At 40.5% G+C, this 24249-nt stretch overlaps 1 protein-coding gene across 1 annotated transcript in view; it reads right to left on the bottom strand.

The window, feature by feature from the left end:
- PDE8B (phosphodiesterase 8B) overlaps positions 1-23299 on the bottom strand; it is a 69347-nt gene extending 46048 nt beyond the window's left edge. Inside the window, exon 1 of the mRNA XM_058043138.1 lies at positions 22988-23299. Coding sequence (XP_057899121.1) covers positions 22988-23299 — 312 coding nt within the window. The remainder of the gene's footprint in view (positions 1-22987) is intronic.
- Between the last annotated feature and the right edge of the window lie 950 nt (positions 23300-24249).

The following is a 24249-nucleotide window of genomic DNA, read 5'->3' as shown; positions in this document are numbered from 1 at the left end:
TTTCTTCTCTATTTCTCACTCCCTTTGTCATGCCCAGGAGATGTCATCCATTTTTAAGCAACTAGAGTGAGTAGTGCTCATATAATCTTCCTGTTTCAATTTAAAATCAGTTTCAAGGGAAGAAAAGCCAACTAGGGGGATGCAGGTAAACCTCTGAAAGATATGGGGAAGAGAGAGGGAAACAAAAGGCAGCTAGCACCAACAAGTCACAAGTAGTGGATCATCCTAAGGGAAATAAAAATTGAGAAATTAATATCAGTGTCTAGTTAATAGAGATTTTAGATGACTTCAACAAGTAAGCTGACACTTGTAAAATAATCTTATGAGGTTTAAGATAATAAACGTGTATCTGATATAAAATGATAACCGTAGAAAGAATATTATTTTAGGACTTTTTAAATTCTGTTCACAGTTTGGTAGCAGTTTCCTTGTGAATACATTATCATAATAGGACAATAGAACAAACAAGCAGAAAAGACACTAGCTCAGCCATTATGGTGCTACATTTGGCATACAAACTACCATTGTTGAGCAGTCCTCAATCCTCACAGCAGCAGCTACTCTGAGACCTTTCAAGGCTGCAAAAGACTCAGAAATTCTCTATCCATAGAGGGTAGTCCACATCTCATTTATTCCTATAATTTGCAGATTAGGGCTTTCAACAGCATCTGGAAGTAGTCATGCAGTTTGTACACACAGTTTCTCACCAGGCAGATTTTTCTTATATGGATTCAAGGATCATGATCTACTATTAGGACCACTACCAAAATTCTGGTTCTTGGTATCAACATAGAATAAATTTGGTATTTGAGATACAGTTGGTTGAACACATTGGGATAGGATGATCCTTTATAAAATCCAAAAAGGAGATTTCTAAACACATTCCCATTTCTAAAAAAACCTGTGAGGAACAATCAAAAGAATCAGTCAAACCAACTAATCTTGGTCCAACATCCTCTCTTCACAAGTGGCCAAAAGCAGATGCAAAACTGGAAAATGCAAAAGCAGGACAAACACAGGGTGACACTGTCTCTTATACCCCTTAACCTTGTTGTTTATAGCTTGTCTTAGCTTATGCTTTTCTGCTCACAAAGCAGCAGGACATGTAAATTAAGACAATCCCTTTCTTCACTGACCATACAGAGTGTCTCAAAACTCACAGCACTGGGAAATTTCCTCCCCTTCCCCCAGATATTGGAAGCATGAATAAGAAGGGTTTGGGTAAGGGCTTAAGAAGTTCACTGAAACTCCAATGAATAAAGAATCACAAAACTTTTGTCGTGAAGGGACCCCTGAAGGCAATTTAGTCCCTTCAAGGGGTGCTGTTGCAAAGCATTGTTAGGTCAGCCATGGCTTTACCTATCCCTTGTCATCATGGCTGCTGCTCAGCAATCACATTCCAGCCTGTACTGACAAGACAGGAAGTAAAATCCATTTTTGGACAAGTGCTTTAATTTCCAAACTACTATTCAAGATTTTTGGAAGGAAAAACAACTACAGAATGCATCAAGGTTATTTTGAATACTTTTGACTTTATCAACAGAAGTTTCTCTGAGAGTATATTTATTTTGTTAGCACACAAATTTCACTTCACTGAATATGCTTGGCAGGTAAGTTATGTTAACACCCTATGAAGAGGTGAAGGGAAAACAAACTTTTACAAACATCTGTCAAGTGAACAGAGTATGTCCAGACTTATGGATCTTGGCATGGTGAGACTTCTTTCTGTAAATCCATCTGTCATTACTGTCCATTCTCAACTTCGCAGAAGCATGAGTCACACGCATTACTGGGGAATCCGATCAAATTTCTTTACCTTGGGGAAAAGCACACCAACTGAGACTGAGCTGCTTCAAAAATACATGCAATGGTGTCTGGGAGAGAGCAAAATCCAAGATTATAGATACAGAGAGATATAAAAGTTAATTGTATTTTCATCTTTGTATGTTGAGGTAGTCAAAAAAGCAACCAGTGTGAGGATAGGAACAAAGATCCAAACAAAACAACTTTATACTACCATGTAAATTTATGGTGAACCAACACTTCCAGTGTTGTACATATCTTTTGCTTTCCTTGAGATAAATTAATGAAAACTAGAAAAATTTAAGCAAAAAGAATAATAATGAAATTTCAAGATATCTTAGGTGGCTTCTTCTAGGAAGAGAGCTTCCTAAGGAACTGAACAGGTATCTATGAAATCAGGAGCAGCTAGAGTAGAAGGAAGAGTGACTCACCAAGAGTATTCCCAATACAAGAAATTTGATGCTTGCACTTAGAGCAGGTCACTGGAAGGGGCATTGTTAAAAAAGCAGTTGAACAAAACTTACCAAAGGTAGGCCCCTGTGCTGCTGCAGAAGACATCAGTAGGGACATAGCCTCAACTGGCAGGCCCTTCAGTTATAAGTTAAGAGAGGCCCAGAGAGTGATCCCTCTCCATGTGCACTCTTTTCTCTCTGTTGCCTGAGGCTCCTTACACTTGCCCAAGACAAGATAACAGGCAGACAGGCTCATGGTTTAATACAGTAGATCAATTCTTGGGCATGGCTATTAAAAATTATACAAAAACACCAATAAGTGAGTTTCAATACTGGATATTTCAGGTAATACAATCATAGAAATATGAACAGAAATAGCTAGAACACAATTTGCAGGAAGAGATTAGCTAAATAGTCATTACAGTCTTCCATCACCTCTTGGCCTAGGTAAATACTCATAACTTGTGACTCATACTGCTAGTCTGCAATCAAAGAATAATTTTAAAATGCAAAATTTACTTTGCCTTCCAAACACTGATTAAGAAAAAGCATCTGGAGGTTATCTGCACACACCTGAGTTACCTCCTCAATTAACATTACTCTTACAGTAGTAGATAGCCTGAAAAATGTAGTTGTCTTGGCTTCCACTGTTTGGAATAAACTGTTTAGCATTTTACTGAAAGTAAACAAAATCACTAAGATTATGCACCTCAAGAGTCTGAGAGCAGTCAGAAGCAGCACCTGAAATCCTGGTGTGTAAGTACACATGTAGGTAATTATGGACTCTATTACAAAGGTTAAAAGGGAAAAAAACCATTTGACTTAAGGCATGTGCTGTGGTGTCATGGTTTGACACTGGCCAAATGCCAGGCACCTACAAAAACCTCTCACTCACCCTTCCTGCTACAGGTGGACAGAAAAGAGAAAATTTTGTGAAGGCTTCATGAGCTGAGATAAGGATTGGGAGAAAATGCTCCAAGAGCAAAATAGTGTAAAATTAAATTTATTGAGTTTATTACTAACAGAATCAGAGGAAGATAATAAAAAGTAAAACCAAGCCCTTAAAGAACACCTTTTCCCCCCAACCCCTCCCTCCTTCCCACTGACAGGGCAGGGAGACAGGGCGTGGGGGTTTTGGTCAGTTCATCACCCGAGGTTTTCTTCTGCTGCCCAGGGGGAGAAATCCTTCCCCATTGAGGCCATGGGGTCCCTCCCACAGGACACAGCTCTCTGTGAACTTTCCCAGCATGGTTCCAATCTCACGAGCAGCATTCCTCCCCAAACTGCTGCAGTGTGGTCACTCTTCCGTGGGGTGCAGTCCTCCAAGGACAGGCTGCTCCAGCCTGGAAGCAGGGCCCCCTCTCTCCATAGAGTCTCCCCCTGGACCACAGCCTCCTCCAGGCATCCACCTGCTCCAGCACGGGCAGCTGGTGAATCTCTGCATCCCCCATGGATCCCCATGGGCTGCAGGGGCACAGCTGCTTCACCATGGTCTGCACCATGGCCTGCAGAGGAATCTCAGCTCCAGTGCCTGGAGCACCTCCTGCCCTTCTTCTGCACGGACCTTGGAGTCTCCACGTTGTTTCCCTCACATGTTCTCATCTCCTCCTCTTCTCTGGCAAGGAAAAACTGTGCTCACTTTGTTCTGTTTTTCTTCTTAAATATGTTACCACAGAGACATTACCAACATCTCTAACTGGTCCAGGCTTGGCCAGCAGCATGTCCATCCTCAGAGCCACCAGGGATTGGTTCTGCCAGACATGGAGGAAGCTTCTCACAGAAGGCATCTCTGTGGCTCCCCTGCTACCAAAAACCAGGCTGTGCAAAACCAACACGTGGTTTTGTTCTACCATATTTCCAACACTATTCATTGTAGATACTGCTAGCTTCCAACACCAGCCCTAGGCTGCAGTGGTTACCAGGCTGCTTCTTCAGATGTGCATGATGGACGTCACCATCAGAGCGCTGGCTTTGTATTACCCCCTCTTACTTCTTGTCTTGGGTGGGCATTGCTGGAATGCATTTTTTCCTGGTTCAAAGAGGTCTGTTCCTATCTTCTTTTGCCAGCTCCTGAAAGCCACCTACATACTATCTCAGCCTAAAACCTCTATAAAACACTATATTCCTCTTGCTGGAACAAGCCAAAAAAAACCCCAACAAACCCCAGAACAAGCATGTTCTGATGAGAGTGAGTCATTTATTGAAGTTTTCTGAATTGTCTTGCAGTTAGGAAAAAAAAAACCTCAGCATTGAACTTTGATCTATATTTTACAAAAAAACCAAAATAAACTCCATTAAAGAACAGGGCATTATGCATAAAGGACAGACACATGTCCTTTGAAAACATAATGTTCTCTCCTCCCTGGTCCTTCACACTGTCAGAACAGCATTTGTTTTGCAGCACTTCTGTCTTGACTGTTGAGTTTGGGAGCAGGCAGTGGAAAACAACTAGCTTGGCTTCTGATTAAAACTTTAGCATCCACAAGATATGTCTTAGAATTATGCCTAGGAACTCTATTGAAAATATCCCCAAACCTCCATCAAAATACAAAACCCAACAACACTCCAAATTGCAAATTCACAGTACAAACACCAATAAAAATTAAACCTTCCCAAGTTTAGAGGATAACAGACATCTATGGACACTTTCCCCATTACAGTCTAACATTGACTTGAAAATACAAAACCAGTATTTAAATACATGTCAAAATTAACTACTTTGCCATTGACCCTTTAGTTAGAAACCCACAAATAGAATTATTCCCAGAGCAGACCCTACCGTCTCAAGTATCATGAGTGATGCTGTCTCCTGTAACAAAGCCTCGAGCTTAGCACTGTCTGTTATTGTGAAACTACAAATTATCAACATGAAAGTCTGTGCCATGTCTCACACTAAAAATTGTGCAGACAATGAAAATCAAAGCCAAATTATCATCAAAATAAACAGCTCCAAGGCTCTTATGCTGACTGAATAATTCATGATCACATTTAATTCAGTCCAAGTTTCTATTCTAGTTTTGACAAAGCCACTGCAGCAAATCCAGACAGCAGCAGTCACGTCTCAAATACTCCAAGACTGATACCCAGATATCACACTCTGTGATATGCACAGTGCCTTGCCCACTTGTGAGTCATCTAAGCCACAACAGACTGGGTTACCCAAACCCAGCATTTCCACCCTCTGTGTTTTGTCGTTCAAGTCTAAAGTGTTTACAAAGGTCATCTCACCTATTTTACAATTCTCAAAGACAAAAGACTTTTCTAATAGGGCACATGGGCTGATTACCCAAATAGAGATGTTTGGCTACCCAAACAGAAATGAAGAGTGAGGAAGAGTAAAAGGAGCATTTATACAAGGTAGGTATAAGTGACATACATGAAATGGTAAAGAAAAGGGAAGCTCTGACTCAGAGGAACAGAGAAGCAGGTGTTAGATGCACCTGAAGAATTCATACCTCACAGAAACAAGAAATACTCTGATGAAACTTAGTTACCCAGTCTTACAAGCTTGAATGCAGTCATGAAAATTTGACTGCCATTATTCTATTCATATAAAGGCAGGTATCATAAGCATCTGATTTTAGGATTTAACTTTTGCACATAGCTGCAATCCAAATAAGCTCTGCAAAATCATGAAAAGAAGGCATACAATAGACCTTCACCTGGTCTGCTGAACCAGTGCAAATTACTACTTACACAATAAGCAATAAAATTTTGGTATTACTTATCACTACTTACACAGTATGTGCATGTGAAATTAAAAGTTTTCTGGAAAAGTTTTTTTTTTGACATTTTGTTCCAGTCTTACCAAAGAGAAGTGCCATTAAATTAAGTGCCATGGTTCAGAACCAGCATTACAAAACTCATGCAAATGTTCTACAGAGACCTCTTACTGCTACCCCAGTTTTTAGGTACTGACATCTCTTTGAACACAATATAGTCATTTTTCTCCACGATTAGGATTGTTCATTATGAGGATGTAATTATGCAACTTACTACCCACATGTTACTGAGAAGATTAAAAAAAAATTGTACACACAGGGAAGCACGACCCTCTTGCAAATGTCTTGCCAATCAGTTTTCTCCCATGGCTTCTGCACATCCACAGCATAAACTTCCACCCTTAAGAATCAAAAGCGGAAGTTCTGCCTGCTGTGTGCAATGTTAATTGCCAAATTTTCTCTCCCTAAAGAAGAGTTGCAATTGCCTAGTTTCAATACTGTGGAAGTTGAACCCAACTCAGCAATTGTTTAATTCTATTTTATGAGCAAGATTTCTGGAGACAAAAAGGGCTTCTTGTGCAGTTAAAGGCAGCATAGTCGAAATGTTCAGGACTTCACTGAATTAAGCCCTTACTAAGCAACAGGAGCCATATACCTGCCATGAACTGTGGAAGAGTATCAATCTCCTCTTCAAGAGATCACATGGACATTAGAATCCTGACACTTTCCAACCACCTTTATTAAGAAATCCAGCCCCTGAGAGCCATAAAATATTTTAGTTTCCATTCACAGACAAACATTTGCACCATCACAGATTTTATAAGGCACGATGTCTTCACTTCAGTAGATTAGACCCTGTATCGTGGACAACTCCAATGAATAATTGCTTATGTGTAAATTATTCACACTGTTACACTACAGTCCATGAGATTACAACAGAAAAAGCTATTGCTGAGTTTTCTGTTGTATATCTCTCTCATATATCTCTTTATTTTACAGTTATCTTTGGAGGTGCTCTGTAGGGAAATAAGTTGTATTCCCTGTTAATATTGTACTTATTACAAGTGCATGTCACAAGACAGGAAACAGTAACTTCTGTAAGTTTCTTACTGGGTCTCATCCAGTTTTCAAAGAAGTTAAGAAATATTTGATTGTCATAAACTGAGGGAAAGGAGATGACAAGAGAGCAGCTAAAGCTTGTACTACTCTGTGTCACTCTGCAACAGAGTTCTATGGAAGAACAAAAATATTGAGATATATTGAACAAAAGATGCAATAGAATATAATTTTATAAAACATATGGGGTCACTCTAAAATGAGTGCAGATAAAATCATATTTAAATATTTATAAAAATATATATTAAAAACATATAAAATCATACATTTTCAAGAGAAAGAAATATAATAAACTAGTCCTGTTCAAGACTGCTGAAAAGGGTTCTTTGGAATGTCACAGGCAAAGCTATTAAAGAAAATGAAGAAAAAAACCAACGGCAAGTTAGGTAGGGTAGCAGAGAGCCTTGACTGCAGGAGTCATAGAAATGAGGTGAAATTCAAACAATACAAAGAGCTATGTTGCTATCTGTTAGAAGTTTCTTAGCTGAATACAACAGAAAAAGCAGACATGACAGCTTAGGACTCCCATCAGTAAATCATAGACCAGAAATAAACTTTTCAAGGCTTTGATGAAACTGAAGAAGATACAGGAGGTGGCTTCCAACAATTGCAAGGGCCAGCTATCTGATGCAAGAGTCCAGAAATTACATTTTACTTCACATAGCAAGTTGCTGTTAAAGATCAAATGCTTTCCCAAAGCAAATAAGAGACTCTGGGCTGGGAGGCCTTCTCCTCTGTAATAAAATGTCTGTAATTGTTACAGTCAAAGAACATAAAAAGGTCATTTCTGGGCACACACAGAACACTCTGACTTGCTCACTAGTCCCACCTGTAGAAACCCTGTGATGAAGTGGTAATGCAGATTGCTGGATCCTCACACTGACTAACAAAAGAGCACCCCATACCTTTTCAGTTATGGTATTGCAAATATATCATTACTATCCCTTACAGAATTTAGACCTCAAGTTTTCAAATTCATATAAAATTACTAAAACAATGAATTTTCACATATGCAGTTCTTGGAGAAATCCCATTTTACCCCTCAACGGCATGGATCTAACCAACTGCTCCAAATTTTGCTGCCAGACATATGTCATAACCACCCCAGGGCTATTTTAGACTTCTGAGTACAATGACCCTGAGAAAAAGTTAAGTCAAATGAGTGGTCTGGTTTTTCCAGTCAAGCTGGATGGTTCTACTTGTGCCCCTAAATATTTTGCTAAGTCAGGCTTCAATGAAGATCAGGATTGCAAAGACATAACAGCTGCAGAGGGTCATATCAAGCCACCAAACTAACATCATATCTCTGAGAATGGTCCACACAGGATAACTTGTACCAGACCAGCATAAGCACGTGTGACACTGCCCACATCCATTCCCTACTGAAGGCCTTAGACATTTCTAAGACATACAGGAGTAATTTTTTACTTATTAATCCTCTCAAAAAAGCTCTTTTACTTGTTTTTGTACTGTTGCTGGGAACTCATGCTATGTGCACCATGGAACACTACCTCCTTTTTTATACAGGGCTGAGAAGCACAGCACAGCCTGACACATTCTGTAATTTGCAGTCATTATGTTTTTCATAGAGACCACCACGTAACAGCTACAGATTATTCAGAAAACTGTCGTTAAAAATAAAGCAAAGACATTTTTAAGTCCTCTAGGTAGATATAGTTGTATTTTCAAAGGTGGTGTGAATCAACATACCCTGAATCCACAGTAGGTCTGAGATGGCAGCTCTGATTGTCCTAAAGGCAATTTTACAGTCAGCATGGTGAACTTACCATGCAGAGAGATCTGTTCTGAGAGATGGGGAATTGCCTTGTGTACTCCAGAGGACAAGAGGAGGTTTCAGGAAAAGAGCCCCCACAAAAGTTAGCAGAAAGATGAGAAAGAAGGTGAGAAGTAATTTTGCAAGTCATGAGAACTATGGAGAGTTTATAGAAGCATGCACTGCACACCCATTTCAGCGTCAATTTTTATGAAAATAGGTACTGAATACAAACAAAATGCTGAGAAAATGCCATTTCCCCATAGAAGTCTGAAGTGCTGGCTTATCCTTAATGTTATTGAAGTTTCTTGTGTTTCAATTCCCCTTGCAGCTTCTAGCAGAGACACACATACATTTGCAGATACAGTTTGTCCCATAAAAGTTTAAATGAAATGTCTTTGTATTAACTGGCTTTCTAATATTTCACTTCATTGAAAAAACACTCCAAAAATATACTATGCCATTAAAAATGAAAATTAAAGGAAAAGTCATTCTCTAATCTTGCATTTTAATTTCAATGATGATGTATGCAGAGATTTTTTTAAATTATTCAGTCACTTATACCACTTTCAAAATATGATTGCCTCAAAACACTTACTAGGAGTAAGCTAAGAAATATATATTTGGAAGTCTACACAGGCAAGCTAAAGGCAAGGCTAGGCACAGTTCCCATCTTTTTGGAGAGGGGGATCTTCATCTCTGCCTTGAAACTACCCTTCCAGCCAAGGGAGTTTGCTCCCACTTGGTCACACTGAGACAACCTCTGTGGTGTTGCTGGAATCCTCATCCCAAAGCAGAAACTGTCTCCTCAGTGTTCTCTGGGGAGGCAAAAGCCACAGCATGAAAGGCATTAGGCCTTCTCAGAGCTTGGGACACTGAAATTACAAACTTTTCCTATATCAGATCATGAAAGAGTTTACCCTACTTCTGCATATAATAAAATAAAATAATTTTGTTGTTATTGATCATGTTACCACATTGGGAAAATGAAGAAGCCTTACCTATGATTACAGCAAATAAGAACTATTCCTGCATTTCTCATGTATACCGGTTACTTTGAATTTTCTTTGTTACATGAGACACTTGCCAAAAAGTGCAGTATTTACACAGGTTTAGGCACAGGTTTGCACAGTCTTTACACACGTTAAAGTAACTAGATTATACTATGAACACAGTAATTTCACTGGTACCCATGACAAATTATTCCATTGTCATGGAAGACCAGTGAAGAGGCTGTGACTGTACAAATAGGATAAATACACTCTAATTTGAAAAAATTTATAAGCATGTTTTATTACTAAACACTGATTCTGAGAAAGAAGCAGCTGCAAGAGTGCCCATCTTATTTAAGATGGCTTGGTTTAATGATTTTCTGTGTTGCCCCTGACAGGTAGACTTGCAGTTGTTCCTACCTGAGATTATTACTTCTCACTGAAATGTGTACAGTATGAAGCAGCACAGCAGTCTTCATGAATTTATATGTACAGCAGAACATACACGACCCACTGTCATACACTGTACCCTTCAGTTGCTGCCAGCAATGACAGGAAAGCATTTCATCCATGTGCTGCCTCATATGACTAGGTTCTCCACAAAAAGAAACATAATGACAACAGAATCAGCAACAGCCTACTCATCTACCTTGCTTAGTTTCTTTTGACAGATTTGGGATCAGAAGCAAACCAAATAAGAAACCATATTTATTTAAAGATTGATTGCTAAATTCTTCACCTTAGTGCTCCACTTAATCTTTTTCTTCAAGAGGGAATGAACTTCCATTTCAGTATGTGCTCACTGAACACATCTGCAAGTATTAAACACACAGTGGAGCTGAATCTGTAACTACATACAAGATGTTATGGCTGATGGTGAGATGAGTAAATAATCACTCATGTTATTTTTCACCCTGAATATTGATCTAACAGTGCAACCTCTACCTAAGGTGTGAAATACATCATCGCAAAAAGTTTAAAAAAACCCCATGTCCATTACCAAGCAAGGAGGAAGAGCAGCAAGCACTGCAATTCCATTTGGGAGACACTGGGCCTTTTTAGATCTGATCTAGTTGCTCAATGCCACCTACCTTTATAATAGTGTCACACCACCCTTATAATAGTGTCAGAGCTGAGGTGCTTATGCACTTGGTGAGGTGCCCTAGTACAAGAGTGGCTAAGTCTCAGCAAGACCTGTAAGGTCTGAATCCTATGCTTCCAACCTCAGAAAGGAAATTCACTGGGCTGTAGTTAGGTGTAGTCACCTGCTGAAGCATGTATCCATCCTGACAGTGTGCATTCTGCAGCTGATGTTTCAGCTATCATTAGCACTCAAGCTTTAGTAACCTAAAGTTGGTTTAAAACTACTGTGGGTATCTCTATGGTAACATGCCTTTGGACCTCCGCACTGCAGCATGAAGTTAGCAGTACCAGAGAGGGAAAAATTTTTCAGCTGGATCCTCCTAGCTAATAGAAGATATTAATGTATTAGAAATAAAGCCTTTTGAAGAAGCTGTAAATCAGGTGAATGTTTTTATCAGAGTATAACCAGAATCTCGAACTGACTATAGTAAGTTCTAATTTATGAACAAATGAAAGATTGTTCCCAGAATTTTGTGGTTGAAATATTTCTCTTGTTGAAGCAAAATTTTCAAATAAACAGAAAATCCAATTCCTACTAACTTCCCATTAGCATACAAGTCAGTTGCCGAGTGAATTTTTAAGAAGGCAAGCAGGAAACATTTGAAAGGAGATTAGAGAAGATGTACAGAAGGCTCTTCCCTGTTTTACGCTTAATTCTGTGACAAGCAGCATGAAGGTACTTTTTTCTGTCATACATTTATGCTATGATTTTTGCCTGTCCATGGCATGCATATTGATTGTAAAAAAGAAGATATACCTGTATTGTAAGATACTAACCACTTCAGTCAATACTTGGAATACACAAAGAACAACCCTTCTTCAGAATGAGGAAGAATGATTGAAGATACTTAGCAGCTAGTAGAAGCAGGCTGTGAACTGTGACCAAAAAGAACAAAGAAATTCACACATTTAAATGTATCCTGCTTTGATCCCATTTTCAGTAATGGCAATACCTCTGCAACCATTCGAAAGGGCAAGGAGAGGGGCAATAAAATAAATAAAAATTATTTTGGGAATAAAGTCAACCAAAACTGGAGGAAAGATGCCAGCAGACAGCTGACCCAACCTGCAGATAAGAATGTAGCAAGCATATGTACAAACATACAAAAAATCTCCTATTTTTCAAAGAAGATAACTATCCTCTTCCTATGTTATCACTTCCTCAGTGATCCTATGCTGAAAGAACAGGTGAAAACCAAAAATCCTGTGACAGGGAGAGTGGCAGATCAATGAAAGAAAGCACTGCTGACATCTCCAAGTGATGCAAATCTTGTAGCTGCACCAATGCCTGGCCACTACCCCCCCTCACCTACCAAGAAATGTTGAACAGTTATCAGGGGGAGTTAGAAAAAAGCCAATTGGAGCAGCAGCACAGCTCAACTACAGCTAAAATAGCTAAAGGCTGTGTAGGAGGTATAATGCCAGCTGTTTTGATCCCTGTTAGCCCCTTAGCCACAAGAGAATGTATTGCAGCCCAGTCATTTATTCCTGTTGAATTAAAAATAAAATGTGGGGAAATTTTCCAAAAATCTGAATAGCCTTTTGCCCACTGCCTATCTAAAAAAAGCCAGATCATCATCTCACTGATGTCAGTGTTATCTTTCCAGATGCATGATTTGCATTCTAACATATGGAGTCGCAACTTCTGAATTTGTACTACTGGACTATATGTATGCATTTCACATTTCTACACTGAGGCTGGAAGTGCAAAATGGCATCAAGTTTTAATGTTGCATCATTAAACATTATTTTGTACACTAAACACTGTATTTTAAGCTCATTTATTAGATTTTGAAATAAAATGCTTCTCTTTCTTCAGTGGTAGGAAATGATACACAAAAAATTCAGATGATTAAAGGTCATCCTTTGATGGGCAATCATGCGCATCAGCCATGCAGGAAAACACTATTCTCTGATAAGAATTCACATGTGAGCTACAGAAATACAGCACCTTTTTCAGTATAAAACTATCTACAGGTCTGTGGATATTTGCAACTGAAAAATAACAATAAAGCGAACATGAAAGGAGGCCTTAAAGGAGTTACTTCCAGCACAGTAGATTTTTCAAATCTAAGGTGAGGTCACAGATAACTTATAGCTCCAAAGGGGCAAAAAATGCTTCATCTAAAAATAGCCTCTTGTATAAATGCAGTGGAACCCATGAAAAAGATTCCCTTCTTTGAAGATAGTTCATTACTGAACTCTTTGAACTGTATAGATAGTCCCTAAGCCACTAAAATGGCAGAGGGCCAAGAGAGATCTGTATGTGCATGAGCTGTTCTTGTTAATGTGTATTTGCAACCAGACACCCATTCTGGTTGACTGTAATACTCATCAGTCCCACTAGTTTTTCTGGTCTCAATAATTTTATATTTCACTTTCATAAACCTGAAAGAAAAAGTCTGACATCTCCACCACCAGGATGCATAGAATATAACTTAAAATCATGACATTTAAAATATATTGTCTTTAAGACTTGCACAACTCTTGTCTTGAGTGTGAGCCTTAAATAAATCTATCAAACACATAGTTTTTAACCCAGTAATGGTGTGAGAAAAAAAACCCCAGTTCCGTTGCTCAGTCCAATCTCACCTAAAGGACTAGAGTAGTAAAAGCTCTGTCACGCAGAACCAAAAAAAACCCCAGAATGTATCAAAGAAACCGTTGCTCCAAACAAAATTATACTATTTATACAGTTACATTTGAAAGAAAACAAAAACAAAAACCCATGAAGTTTAAATGATTCCCATGCACCAGACTCACAGAGCTAACACATTTTGTGAATTCTGTCCTAATTGGGATGGCAATACACAAGTCCCTGATGACATTTAACATAGTTATCACAGAAGTTATACTAAAACTAGTTACATCAGTAGTATCTCCATTTTGGAACAATTATGATTCTTAGTGTTAACTTGTTTTGCTTTGGTGTTATTTTGTTGTTGTCATTTTGGTTTTGGGGAGAATACCTTTGCCTCTTTTTGTCAAAACTTCTCTCAGAAAGCAGGTGGTTAGTGATCCTCAGTTTGTCTAGACTAATACTAGGTACTTCTTTCTTGCTTTCTAATGTTTGACTATAAGATGCAGGAGTCCTCTGCTACTGTGATGGGCTCATTAATAAAACAGAGACAAGCACAGACTAACAAGTGGCTTTAAGCAGTAGTGGGTAAAGTTTTGTACACAGAACATCATATAGGCAATTTCTGTTGCAGCAGCATTGAGTGGTAAAGATACGTTTTTGTTGTGCAGCTCTAAGATTTGGACAGAAATCTCTAGATTCAGACATCACATCTCCTCAAGACTCAAAGCATCAAAGAATCCAGTGCCACCAAGAAAAGACTTTTATTTCCCTCCAAAACACCTCTCTACCTACATGTCCCTTAAGCCCCATTCCCTTTGGTATGTCTCTGCCCTGAACTCCTCCAGCCCATAACACAGGACCCATCCACAACCACCCCAACTTGGCTAGATTGATCATTTTTTTACTACTTGAACAATGATATCTCACCTGCTTAGTCCATCTCAGATCTTCACTTCATCCATCTCTTCTCTAACCACCCACCACACCATCATAGTACTCCAGCTGACCTTTTTGACAAAAGTAGCCAAAGATTTCACAGGTTTCCACCAGCACCCTGTGGCTGCCATCCAGAGCTCCAAGGGGAAGGAGAGCTGTCCAGCAGCTGCAGATCAGTACACCACAACAATGAGAATGCAAGAAATCTTAACTTTTTGGTCTTGCTATCCTAGTCTACACACTACAATTTGGGGTAAAATGCAACAGCCTGAAACAAGGCCATGGCAAAGGTGTTTGACACAGCAGTTACTGACTTCTTCCATGAGCCACAACACTGCTTAGAATATTAACACAGACCTAAACATTTAACACATGTGAATGGATTTATTCTGGAATGTAATATAACCAACCTTTCTGAAATCTTGTGATTTTTCACAATATAATTAGACAGCTGTTTAAGAAAGATTTGTCTTTATGACAAGGAGGAAGTAATGATTCATCAGGCAGGACTCTTTGGAATGCATGGATTTCAGGGAAGCAATCTTAAAAGCAAGAGAAAGAGAAAGCCACAACAGCCAACAGTCCAGTGAGAAGAGTACTCATGTGGGAGGACCTTTTTACACACTTGCAAAACAGAGACTTGAGCTTGGGTGTCTATCCAGAAAACACCTGAGTCATCACATTAACACCTATTCTGGGGTCTCAGAAGAAATTTTATTAACTTTGGAAAAGAATACACACAAAAAGCTAAACCTAATTTTCTCTCTCCTTTTCTAAAAGAGGTTTCTTGGTTTTTGGGCTAGCAAAATGGTTTGATAAATTGCATTTTATAATGGACATGATAACTGCAGGGGAACAATGATCATTGACAACATTCAAGTCCACAGTGCCCTCAGACAACCTTCTAAATCTGCAGCAGAGGAGGAGGAAAGCCTCTCTTGCTGTTTTTGTAGCAAAATGGCTAACCTAAGAGAAAAGGGAAAATTGAGCGCTGGAGTTAGCTAACACCAGAGACCTCATGTTCAATTCCACATTCAATTACACTGATTTTTTTTTACAGCACTGAAAGGTATACCACCTGTAACTATATTGCTATTTGATGAAAACATGCATATAACAAGACAGGAATCAGACCTCACTCTTCCAAATAAAAACAAATGAATCATAATTAAATCTGACAGGCTGCAGCTCTATATGAAAACTGACTGTGAGCAGTTTCTCCTAGGCTTACAAACAGATGTTGAATAGCTTGATTTTTACTACCTATATTGCTTTAAAACTCCCTTCTGTCCATTTCATCAGTGGATGTTACTGACCCTACTGATGCAGAGTCTCTCAACTATCCATTGTTCCTTTGGAATTCTTATTTAAATGTCGCTTAGTAATATCTATACACACATTCACACCTGGCTGTATTGTCTGTGAATTCTATGTACTGGAATCCAGGTGGCCCAGATCTCTGCAATTCCTGCTCCATTTTTCCATGCTATGAAACCAACTGCATTGGTCCAGTTTTCCCATCCTTTTGGAGCAAAAGCTGCCTCCTCAGATGCAATCTGAATCCAGGATAAAAGGTCAGTTAATTGTAAATCTACATCAAAATTAGACATGCATTTTCAAAGTGAATAACTCATGTTATTAAGAGTTTAATATTGAGACAGTTTCTGAAGTAGCACCATTTAGATGCAGGGTTTCTCAGCATAAATCTGCACTCTACCCTTTCTACATCCAAGATATGAAATATTTGGCATTGGATAGCCAAGTCAGAGATTTACAGGGTAGAGATATACAAGGATTTTTAAAAACTATTCTCCAGAGTACCTTGCTATTCAAAGAGTCAGAGGTAATATAAAGGAACAGCATGTCTCTAATGCATTTTGTTCTTTTACAGCTGACAACAAGGGTGAGAAAGACATTTATAAATAATTGGATGCTGAAGGATAGCGCTGTGGTTAACACAAATGGCTGAACTGAAAGGGAAAAATAAAGTTCCCTGGCAAATGGACTAATGGTCCTCTCAAGTGAAGAAAGTTACCTGGAGTAGACACTGCCACGAAAAAGCTGTACAGAACATCACCTTAAATCAGAATTAACAATGCATCTTTGCACAGAACTTCTTCCTCACATAGAGGGAAAGGTGACTCAAGCTTCATAAGCCAAAAGCACTGGTGTTTTGGGGGAGCCATGGAAGCTCCTGCACAATGAGCTCATTCTACGTTATGGTCTGTGAGATTGTCCCAGAGAAGATGCCCTCAAACAAGCAAGACGACAGCCATGTGTTGTGGTGCTGCCCTGCAGCAAGGTGACTGCTGGTGACTTTCTGGGCTAGAAATGCACCTACTGATCTGTGCCGGAGGGAGACAGTACTGCACAAGAGATCATCAGGTGGCAGTTAGCTGTAAGCTCATGCCCTGCACCACTTCAAACACACAGGCTGCTCTTCACTATGCTCTGTACTTTGGTCTTTACATGAGTAAATGTGATTGCTGATTTCTTAAGCTATAATCCTGGGTTTGACAAGACTCACCAAAAAAAAGGTAAATGCTGCTGCATCATAAAACATTTCACATGTTATTTTCTAGCAGCCATACAGGTACATCCAGTGTTCACTAAAGGCACTTTTAGAAAAGTTACATGGACAATAGAGAAAATGTTACAAGATTCACACCAAGCTCCTCTGAAGATAAAACCTCAGTCTCATTCTGTGCATATCAAACAGTAAAAGGGGAAAACAGATGCTGCTAATGGTCAGTTTAACACCACTTGGTATTTTGGGCACTGAAAGACAAAGTCTTAAAACAAATTTTTACTGAAGGACTTAGAGGGGTCCTGGACCTGTTGAATTCTAATGATGAAACTATTGAGGCTCATTGTTCTCTTACAAGCCTTCAGCAATTCTCTTTTCTTACACACGTGTGTGCGCATGCACATGTGCTCATTTTATATTAAGTGATATAAATGCATATCATCCAGAGCAATTGTGGAAGTCCAGAATGTTGTGTGACTCAATGTGAAGTCATTAATCAGGCTTCTTTTTGCCAGGTGGTTTAATATTTTCTGAAGAAATGGTTTTATCTGTTTTGTAACAGTTCTTCTGTCTAGCATTGCTTAAGAGCACAACAACAGTGCTTGCCAAAGTTCACCTGCATCATTTGAAGAAGGAATGGAAAGGTCATATACAGAGCAGCAACTGTATTAATTTACTGTATTAATTTAAGATACCTGGGCTTAGTCACAGAATAACACCTCTATACTAGTAATTTTCTTTAGGGTAAGAGTTATTCAGGCCAGCACCTCTCAGAGAACAGCTAGCCTAAAATAACAAGGTCCTGCACTGTAATATATTTCAACAGTTTTTGGCCTGCTCAATTTTTTTTATGCCAATTCTGCAGTCCTATGTTCAAGAAGTGCTTTATGTCTCAGGTGTCCTACTGAGTTGTGAAATGAACCTTCATTGCACTAAGTTACAGAGCTGGGAGGTTTATTTTCTAGGTTTACACTACATCTGGTGTGTTCCACATGCCACAGAACCTACTATTAACCAGTTAAACCATAGTACACCTCAAACAAAACCAGAAGTGCAAGAAGTACCCTGATTTTTCTTATACATGGTACTGCTTGAAAGACAACTGTATTTCAAATCAAGGCAATCCAAAAAAACCTAGGTCCTTGACATTTTAAAGAGGATATGTCCCAACACTTCCACCTTGGAACTTAACACAGCCAGCACTGGTGAGAGATACTGTCCCACTGTATTTTTGCTTATTTCTGAGCTTTTCTTGCTACAGAAAAGCCTGAAAATGGTGAAATTCTACTGCTATTGTGACTGATCAAGAGAGGCTCATAAACAAGTTTTTCTTTTCTACAAAGAAGACAGCATAAGAAGAACCAAATCATTACACCTGCTGTTCTTGTAATTTTAAGAAGAAAAATATGATAAAGTAATCAATGGAAGTCTGCAAGTTTTTTGCAGGGTTTTTTCCATCTAGCTAATATGTTAGCAGCACGAGCTTTGAAACTTGTTTGTTGCTGTAAAGTTTTGTTAATGCTGAAGTCTCAAGATGTCAAGAAAATCAGAACTTTTCACAACTTCTGCTTAAGACTTGGCCATAATTAAAAGATGTAAACATATATAAGGGATTTACATTTTCAAATCTCCAAGGAAGTGTCCAAAAGACTGTTTACTTCTTGCTAAACAGCTGGTACTTCAGAACAGCTGCACTTCAGAACCAGCAGTAACTGAGCAATGGGTCAAGCAGCCATTATACAGTCAGCATCTTCTCAGCTCATTGTTATGCTTCTGTGATGGAGGCTAAATGCCTTGTATCTTTATAGAAAGCTGATGGAACATTTGAGATATTAATACTCTTTCTTTTCATGATACTGTTTTGCTTTGTTAAGGTGGGTACAAGGGGAAGGAATGGCTGTTTTTTTTCAATTGAGTGCTTCTGCCCAAGTACTTCAAGAACAGAGTGTATGGCTGAGCATCAGAAACTGTGAGTCCTATCCCAAATCAACCTGTAACAAGTCCACTTGAGATCTTTGTCAGGCAACTTGTACATAATTGTTTAAAAGGCTTTCAAGATCAAAAGAAACACACCTACCCACCAAAACTGCTGACTGGTTACTCACAAACAGTGCCAGTGGGATGGGACCAACACATCTCAATGCTCTGAACAATTCATAACTTTTCATTAAGGAAAGAAGAAGAAAAGAAAAAAACCAAAAAATTATCTTTTGTAACACTGACCTCACACCAAATGAATACAGATCAAATACTTTGAAAGTAAGGTTTAGATAAGCCATATATTTTAAGTGACATTGGATCATTTTTTCTTTGGTTGGCTTTTATTTTTTATTTGAATTGAATAGGGTTGAAATTACTACAGGTTGATTTATTTTAAGGCTCGTTTCATACTATAGTGTGGATGAGTTTTAAAACATTGTATAAAAGCAGGATCAAATGTAAAGTGCAATACTTGATTGTGAAAACAACTAAAGTGCAGTTTAGAACACAAAATGAAGACACACCAAGCAATATGGTGTCTTTTGAAACCAAGACACATGGTTTGAGTGTTTTGAGCAGTTACAGAACAGATATATATATATATATATATATATATATTACTATATAATAGTGCTAACAGCCACAATATTGGTTTTGTCCTCTAATTCACTTAGATGAGATTTTGTGGTGGTTTAACCCCAGAGGGCAACTAAGCCCCAGGCAGCTGCTCATTCACTCAATCACCCAGAGGATGGGGAAGGAATCTGAGGAGTGAAACTGAAATAACTCATGCATTTGACACTTTAATAGGTAAAGTAAAAGCTGCACACATGAGCAAAGCAAAACAAGAAATTAAGTCACCACTTCCCATGGGTAGACAGGTGTAAAGCCATCCCCAGGAGAGCAGGGCCCATCATGTGCACTGGCTACTTGGGAGGACAAACACCATCACTCCAAATGTCCCCCGTGCCTTCCTCCTTCTTTCCCTAAATGTGATGCCATATAGTATGGAATATCCAATATTGCTAATACATGCAACCAAGCACTACAGCAGCAAAAACCGAGTGGTGTTTCTAGGCACTCTTTCCATGACAAAATAAATTATACTATTCTTCACTTTTGAGCTTTTATGGAAATAAATATTGTTATCATGTACTACTGCAGAAACATGTTTCCACACTTTTCCACTTCTTATAATCTGTCAAGTACAGTATACTATTTTGCCTTTATGATAGTTCTGTAATAACCCAATCCTGTTGTAGTCAATACTTCAGTATGATGTACAAAATCAGGCCAGGAGACTGGCAGTAAGAATGACAGCTCTAACTCAACTAAAAAAAAAATAAATTTACAGATCCTAATTCTTTTAAGAATGAAAATATTTCTATAAATAATTGAAATAATTGTTACATAACTTTAAAAACCCCAGACACCTAACAAACTCATAATTTGTAAAAAGAAGTGAAGCTATCAAAAATAATCACAATTCTGAACCACAGAATCATTTAGACTGGAAAAGACTGAATATGGCACTTAGTGCCATGAGCTAGTTGACAAGGTGATGTTAAGCCATAGGTTGGGCTTGATGATCTCAAAAGTCTTTTCCAGCCTAGTTAATTCTGTGATTCTGTGAAAAGACATCCAAATTCAAATCCAATCTTTGACCAATCACCACTGCATCACCACAGCACAGAGTGTCACATGCAGTCATTTCTTGAACAATTCCAGGGATGATGACTTTATCCCTTTCCTGCCAGTCACTCCCAATGCTTCACAATCCTTTGTGTGAAGAAATTCTTCTTGATGTACCACCTGAACCTTCCCTGGAGCAGTTTGAGGCTGTTTCCTCTCATTCTGTCTCTTGTTGTCTGGAAGAAGAAACCAACCCCCACCTGGCTGCACATTCCTTTCAGTTGCAGAGAGTGGGAAGGTCCCCCCTGAGCTTTCTTTTCTTCAGGCTTCTCTCTCACCCCCAGCTCCCTCAGCTGTTCTTCACAGGAGTTGTGCTCCAGACCTTTCCACAGCTCTGTTTCCCTTCTCTGGACTCACTCCAGCACCTCAATGCCTTGTAGTGAAGAGCCCAGAACTGGACACAGGATTTGAGGTGTGGCTTCACCTTTTCTGTGTACAGGAGGTCAATCCCTGCCCTGCTCCTGCTGGCCACACCATTGCTGATCCAGGCCAGGTTGCCATTGGCCTTCTTGGCCCCCTGGGCACAGCCTGGCTCATGTTCACCTGCTGCCACCAGCACCCCCAGGTCCTCTCCAGCCACTCTGCCCCAGCCTGTGGCACTGCCTGGGGTTGCTGTGACCCAAGGGCAGGACCCAGCACTGGGCCTTGTTGAACCCATAACATTACAATACCAATCAGAAAGTTCAAAACCATCTGAAATACATGCAGTTTAAACAACTAGAAAGTTGGGAAATATATTTGTTTGTAACAGCACATAATGTAAATAATATATAGTGAACAATTATTGAGAACCAAGTTATGACTCTAAAGAACTTTTTTTCCCAATTCTTCCTATGTTCTTTTCAATTCTCATCTGAATTGTAAAAGTGTTTTGATTTTGCTCTCCTCTTAACAGGAGAAAAAAGAAATCATATTAAAAAAAAATCATATTTTGTCTTAAGTATTGCACTCTGACTAGTAAAAAAAACCTATAAATACAAGAAATAAAAGAATTGTTTTACTCCAGTAATGCTTGAATTTTGTCCCAGTTGTTGATGATGCAGGCTCCTGATCTGAATGAGTAAAACAGTAAATGTGACTGCAGACAATTCTACAATTTTCCCAGCATTTGAACTAACAAACTGACAATGGGCCATGGGGGTTTTGGGGTTTTTTCTGTGATTTCTCCCACTTATGTTTTCCTTAAGATTTCCTACTGCTTCTGAATTTTTAAATAATTAAGGAACATTTTATAACTTTGGAATTTCTTACTGATATTCTCACAAAATACTAGGATTGCTTTGCGACATGATATCCTGCTTTCTTAGTACAACAGAAAAGTAACCTAAGATGCAGCTAAGATCATGATACTGGTTTTGTTTTATGGGGTTTTTTTTGTTTTGTTTTGGGTATTTTTTTTGTTTTGTTTTTTTGTGTGTGTGTGTTTTTGGTTTTTTTTTAATTTATAAACTTTGGAAGGAGGCAACAAAACAAATTTTAATTTCTAAAAGGCTTTCAGGGAAGTTACTCTGATATTAAAAAAAAAAAAAAAAACCAACAAACCAAACAAACCTCATGGAAAAAAAAAATCCAGCGCAATGATCTCTTTGCAAGTGCTAAACTTAAGCGAAGACGTTGACAGGCAGGTTGCAGCAGTGCCTGCCTTAGCCACTGAGAGGGGGACCAAGTCTTCCAGGTACCCTACACACACAGCCCCCGCCCGCTCCTCCAGGAGCATCTCCACAGCTCTACAGCAGCAAGGTGCATCAGTGTACGTGTGCAGATCATAGTGGTTCGGTTCTCAGCCGAACACCCACGCCCAGAAGCAACAGTTCATTTTAACAGATACGGCGGGAAGAAAAAGGGATGAGGTAAATAAAGCTAGCACCAAGTACTCTCTGCCGTCAGCCACAAAGCTCAAAACGAGCCTTTCCTCGCTTGCTGGGTGTGCGTGCCCGATCCCAGCGCAGGGCGCCCCGGAGCCGCACCAAGGCTGCGCTTCGAGGCGGAGAAAGGCGGAGAGAGCCCGAGGGGCCCGGCGGCTGCTGCTCCCCCCGGCGAGCTCCAGGCGAGGCGGCCCCCCCGCAGCAGTGCCAGCCCGGCCCGGCCCGGCCGCCGCAGCTGCGGTGAGTCAGTGGGCACCAGGGCACCGCTCCTGCCAGCTGCGTCCCGCCCGCCGAGCATCCTCCGCCGGGGGAGGCGCTGGCTCCGCGCACCGTCCTCCCTCTGCCGCGGCCGGCGGGGACCCGCACCGGGACCGCCGGAGATCACTCCGGAGCGGCGACCTTACCTTGGCGCTGGAGCTGCTGGTCTGGGTCTCCGCCTCGACGCTGCAGCAGTGGGGCGTCCTGGACCGGGCGGAGGCGCCGCCGGACTCCCTGCGCTCGTTGCGGCGGGGGCCGGCGGAGGGCGGCGGCTGCCGGCTCTGGTAGGCGAGGACGGAGGGGATGGAGTCGGCCGCGTCTGTCTTAACGAAGAGGCCGTGCAGGGTGGTGGTGCCCTGCGAGATCGTGGTGGTCTGGTGGGGGGAGTTGGACTCCTCCGAGTCCCGGCAGTATATCACACCGCTATGCGAGACGTGAATGCTGGGTGCGCAGCCCATCCCTTCCCTTCCCAGCCACCCCGCCCCGCTGCACCGCCGCTCCGCTCCGCTCCGCTCCGCTCCCACCTGCCGCCCGCCCGGGCTGCGGGGCCGCCGCCCCTGCGCCGCGCACCCCGCGCCTCCAGCACCGGCGCCTCCCCCCGCCGCTGGCGCTGCCCCGGCCACTCCCGCCCCTGCGGCGCCTCCCCGCCACCCCGCCCGCTCCCCGCGCTGCCGCCGGGGTCCCCAGAGCTGCTAAGCCCCTGCCCCTCTTCGGCAGCGTCCTACGGAGCGCCGGCGACCACCGAGCCGTGTTCACCTGGGTGGGGGGAAGCGGAGGAGGATGAGGAGAAGGATGTGAAGGGTGAGGAGAAGAATGAGAAGAAGGGTGAGAAGAATGAATATCGCTGGTGCAGGCCCCTCATGACCTAGGCAGAGAGTCTGTTTTCAAGCCTCCCTTAGGGACATTACTCACATACACATACGTCCCCAGCACTCCAGTTGTGCTAAATACTTTAAAAAAAAAAGTTACAAATACTTATTTTGACAGTGAAAATGCACCCTACTCTTGGGTGAGCAAATCTCAGTTGTTTGGAGGTACTCAAGGGAGCAGTTTAGAGCCACATAGCATCCACTGCAAGTTAGGGAAAAAAGATTAGACTTGTTTCACAATTCTTAATGCTGCTTTTCAATTAAGCCAATTTTCAGTGACACAAGTTGCCATTTTACCCTTGGTGTCTGATAGCTGCCAATCCCTGTTTCCAGTCCCTGGTGAGATAATCAAGAAAAATGTTTAATGCTACAGAGATTTACACACCTTCTTAGTTTTCCACAGTGAATAGTTTCATTGACCACAGTGAAACTATGTAGGAGGTGTAAAGCTAAACATGGAGGTTTTAAGTCTTTGCAAGATTTTAGTTTAAATCCCTCTGTTTTAAATGGCACAAAATAAATTCTTCAAGAATTGGTAA

Source organism: Melospiza georgiana, chromosome Z (assembly GCF_028018845.1).
Source record: "Melospiza georgiana isolate bMelGeo1 chromosome Z, bMelGeo1.pri, whole genome shotgun sequence".
Taxonomy (NCBI): Eukaryota; Metazoa; Chordata; class Aves; order Passeriformes; family Passerellidae; genus Melospiza; species Melospiza georgiana.
The sequence above is the reverse complement of the archived record's forward strand: the minus strand, read 5'-3'. Positions and strand labels throughout refer to the sequence as shown.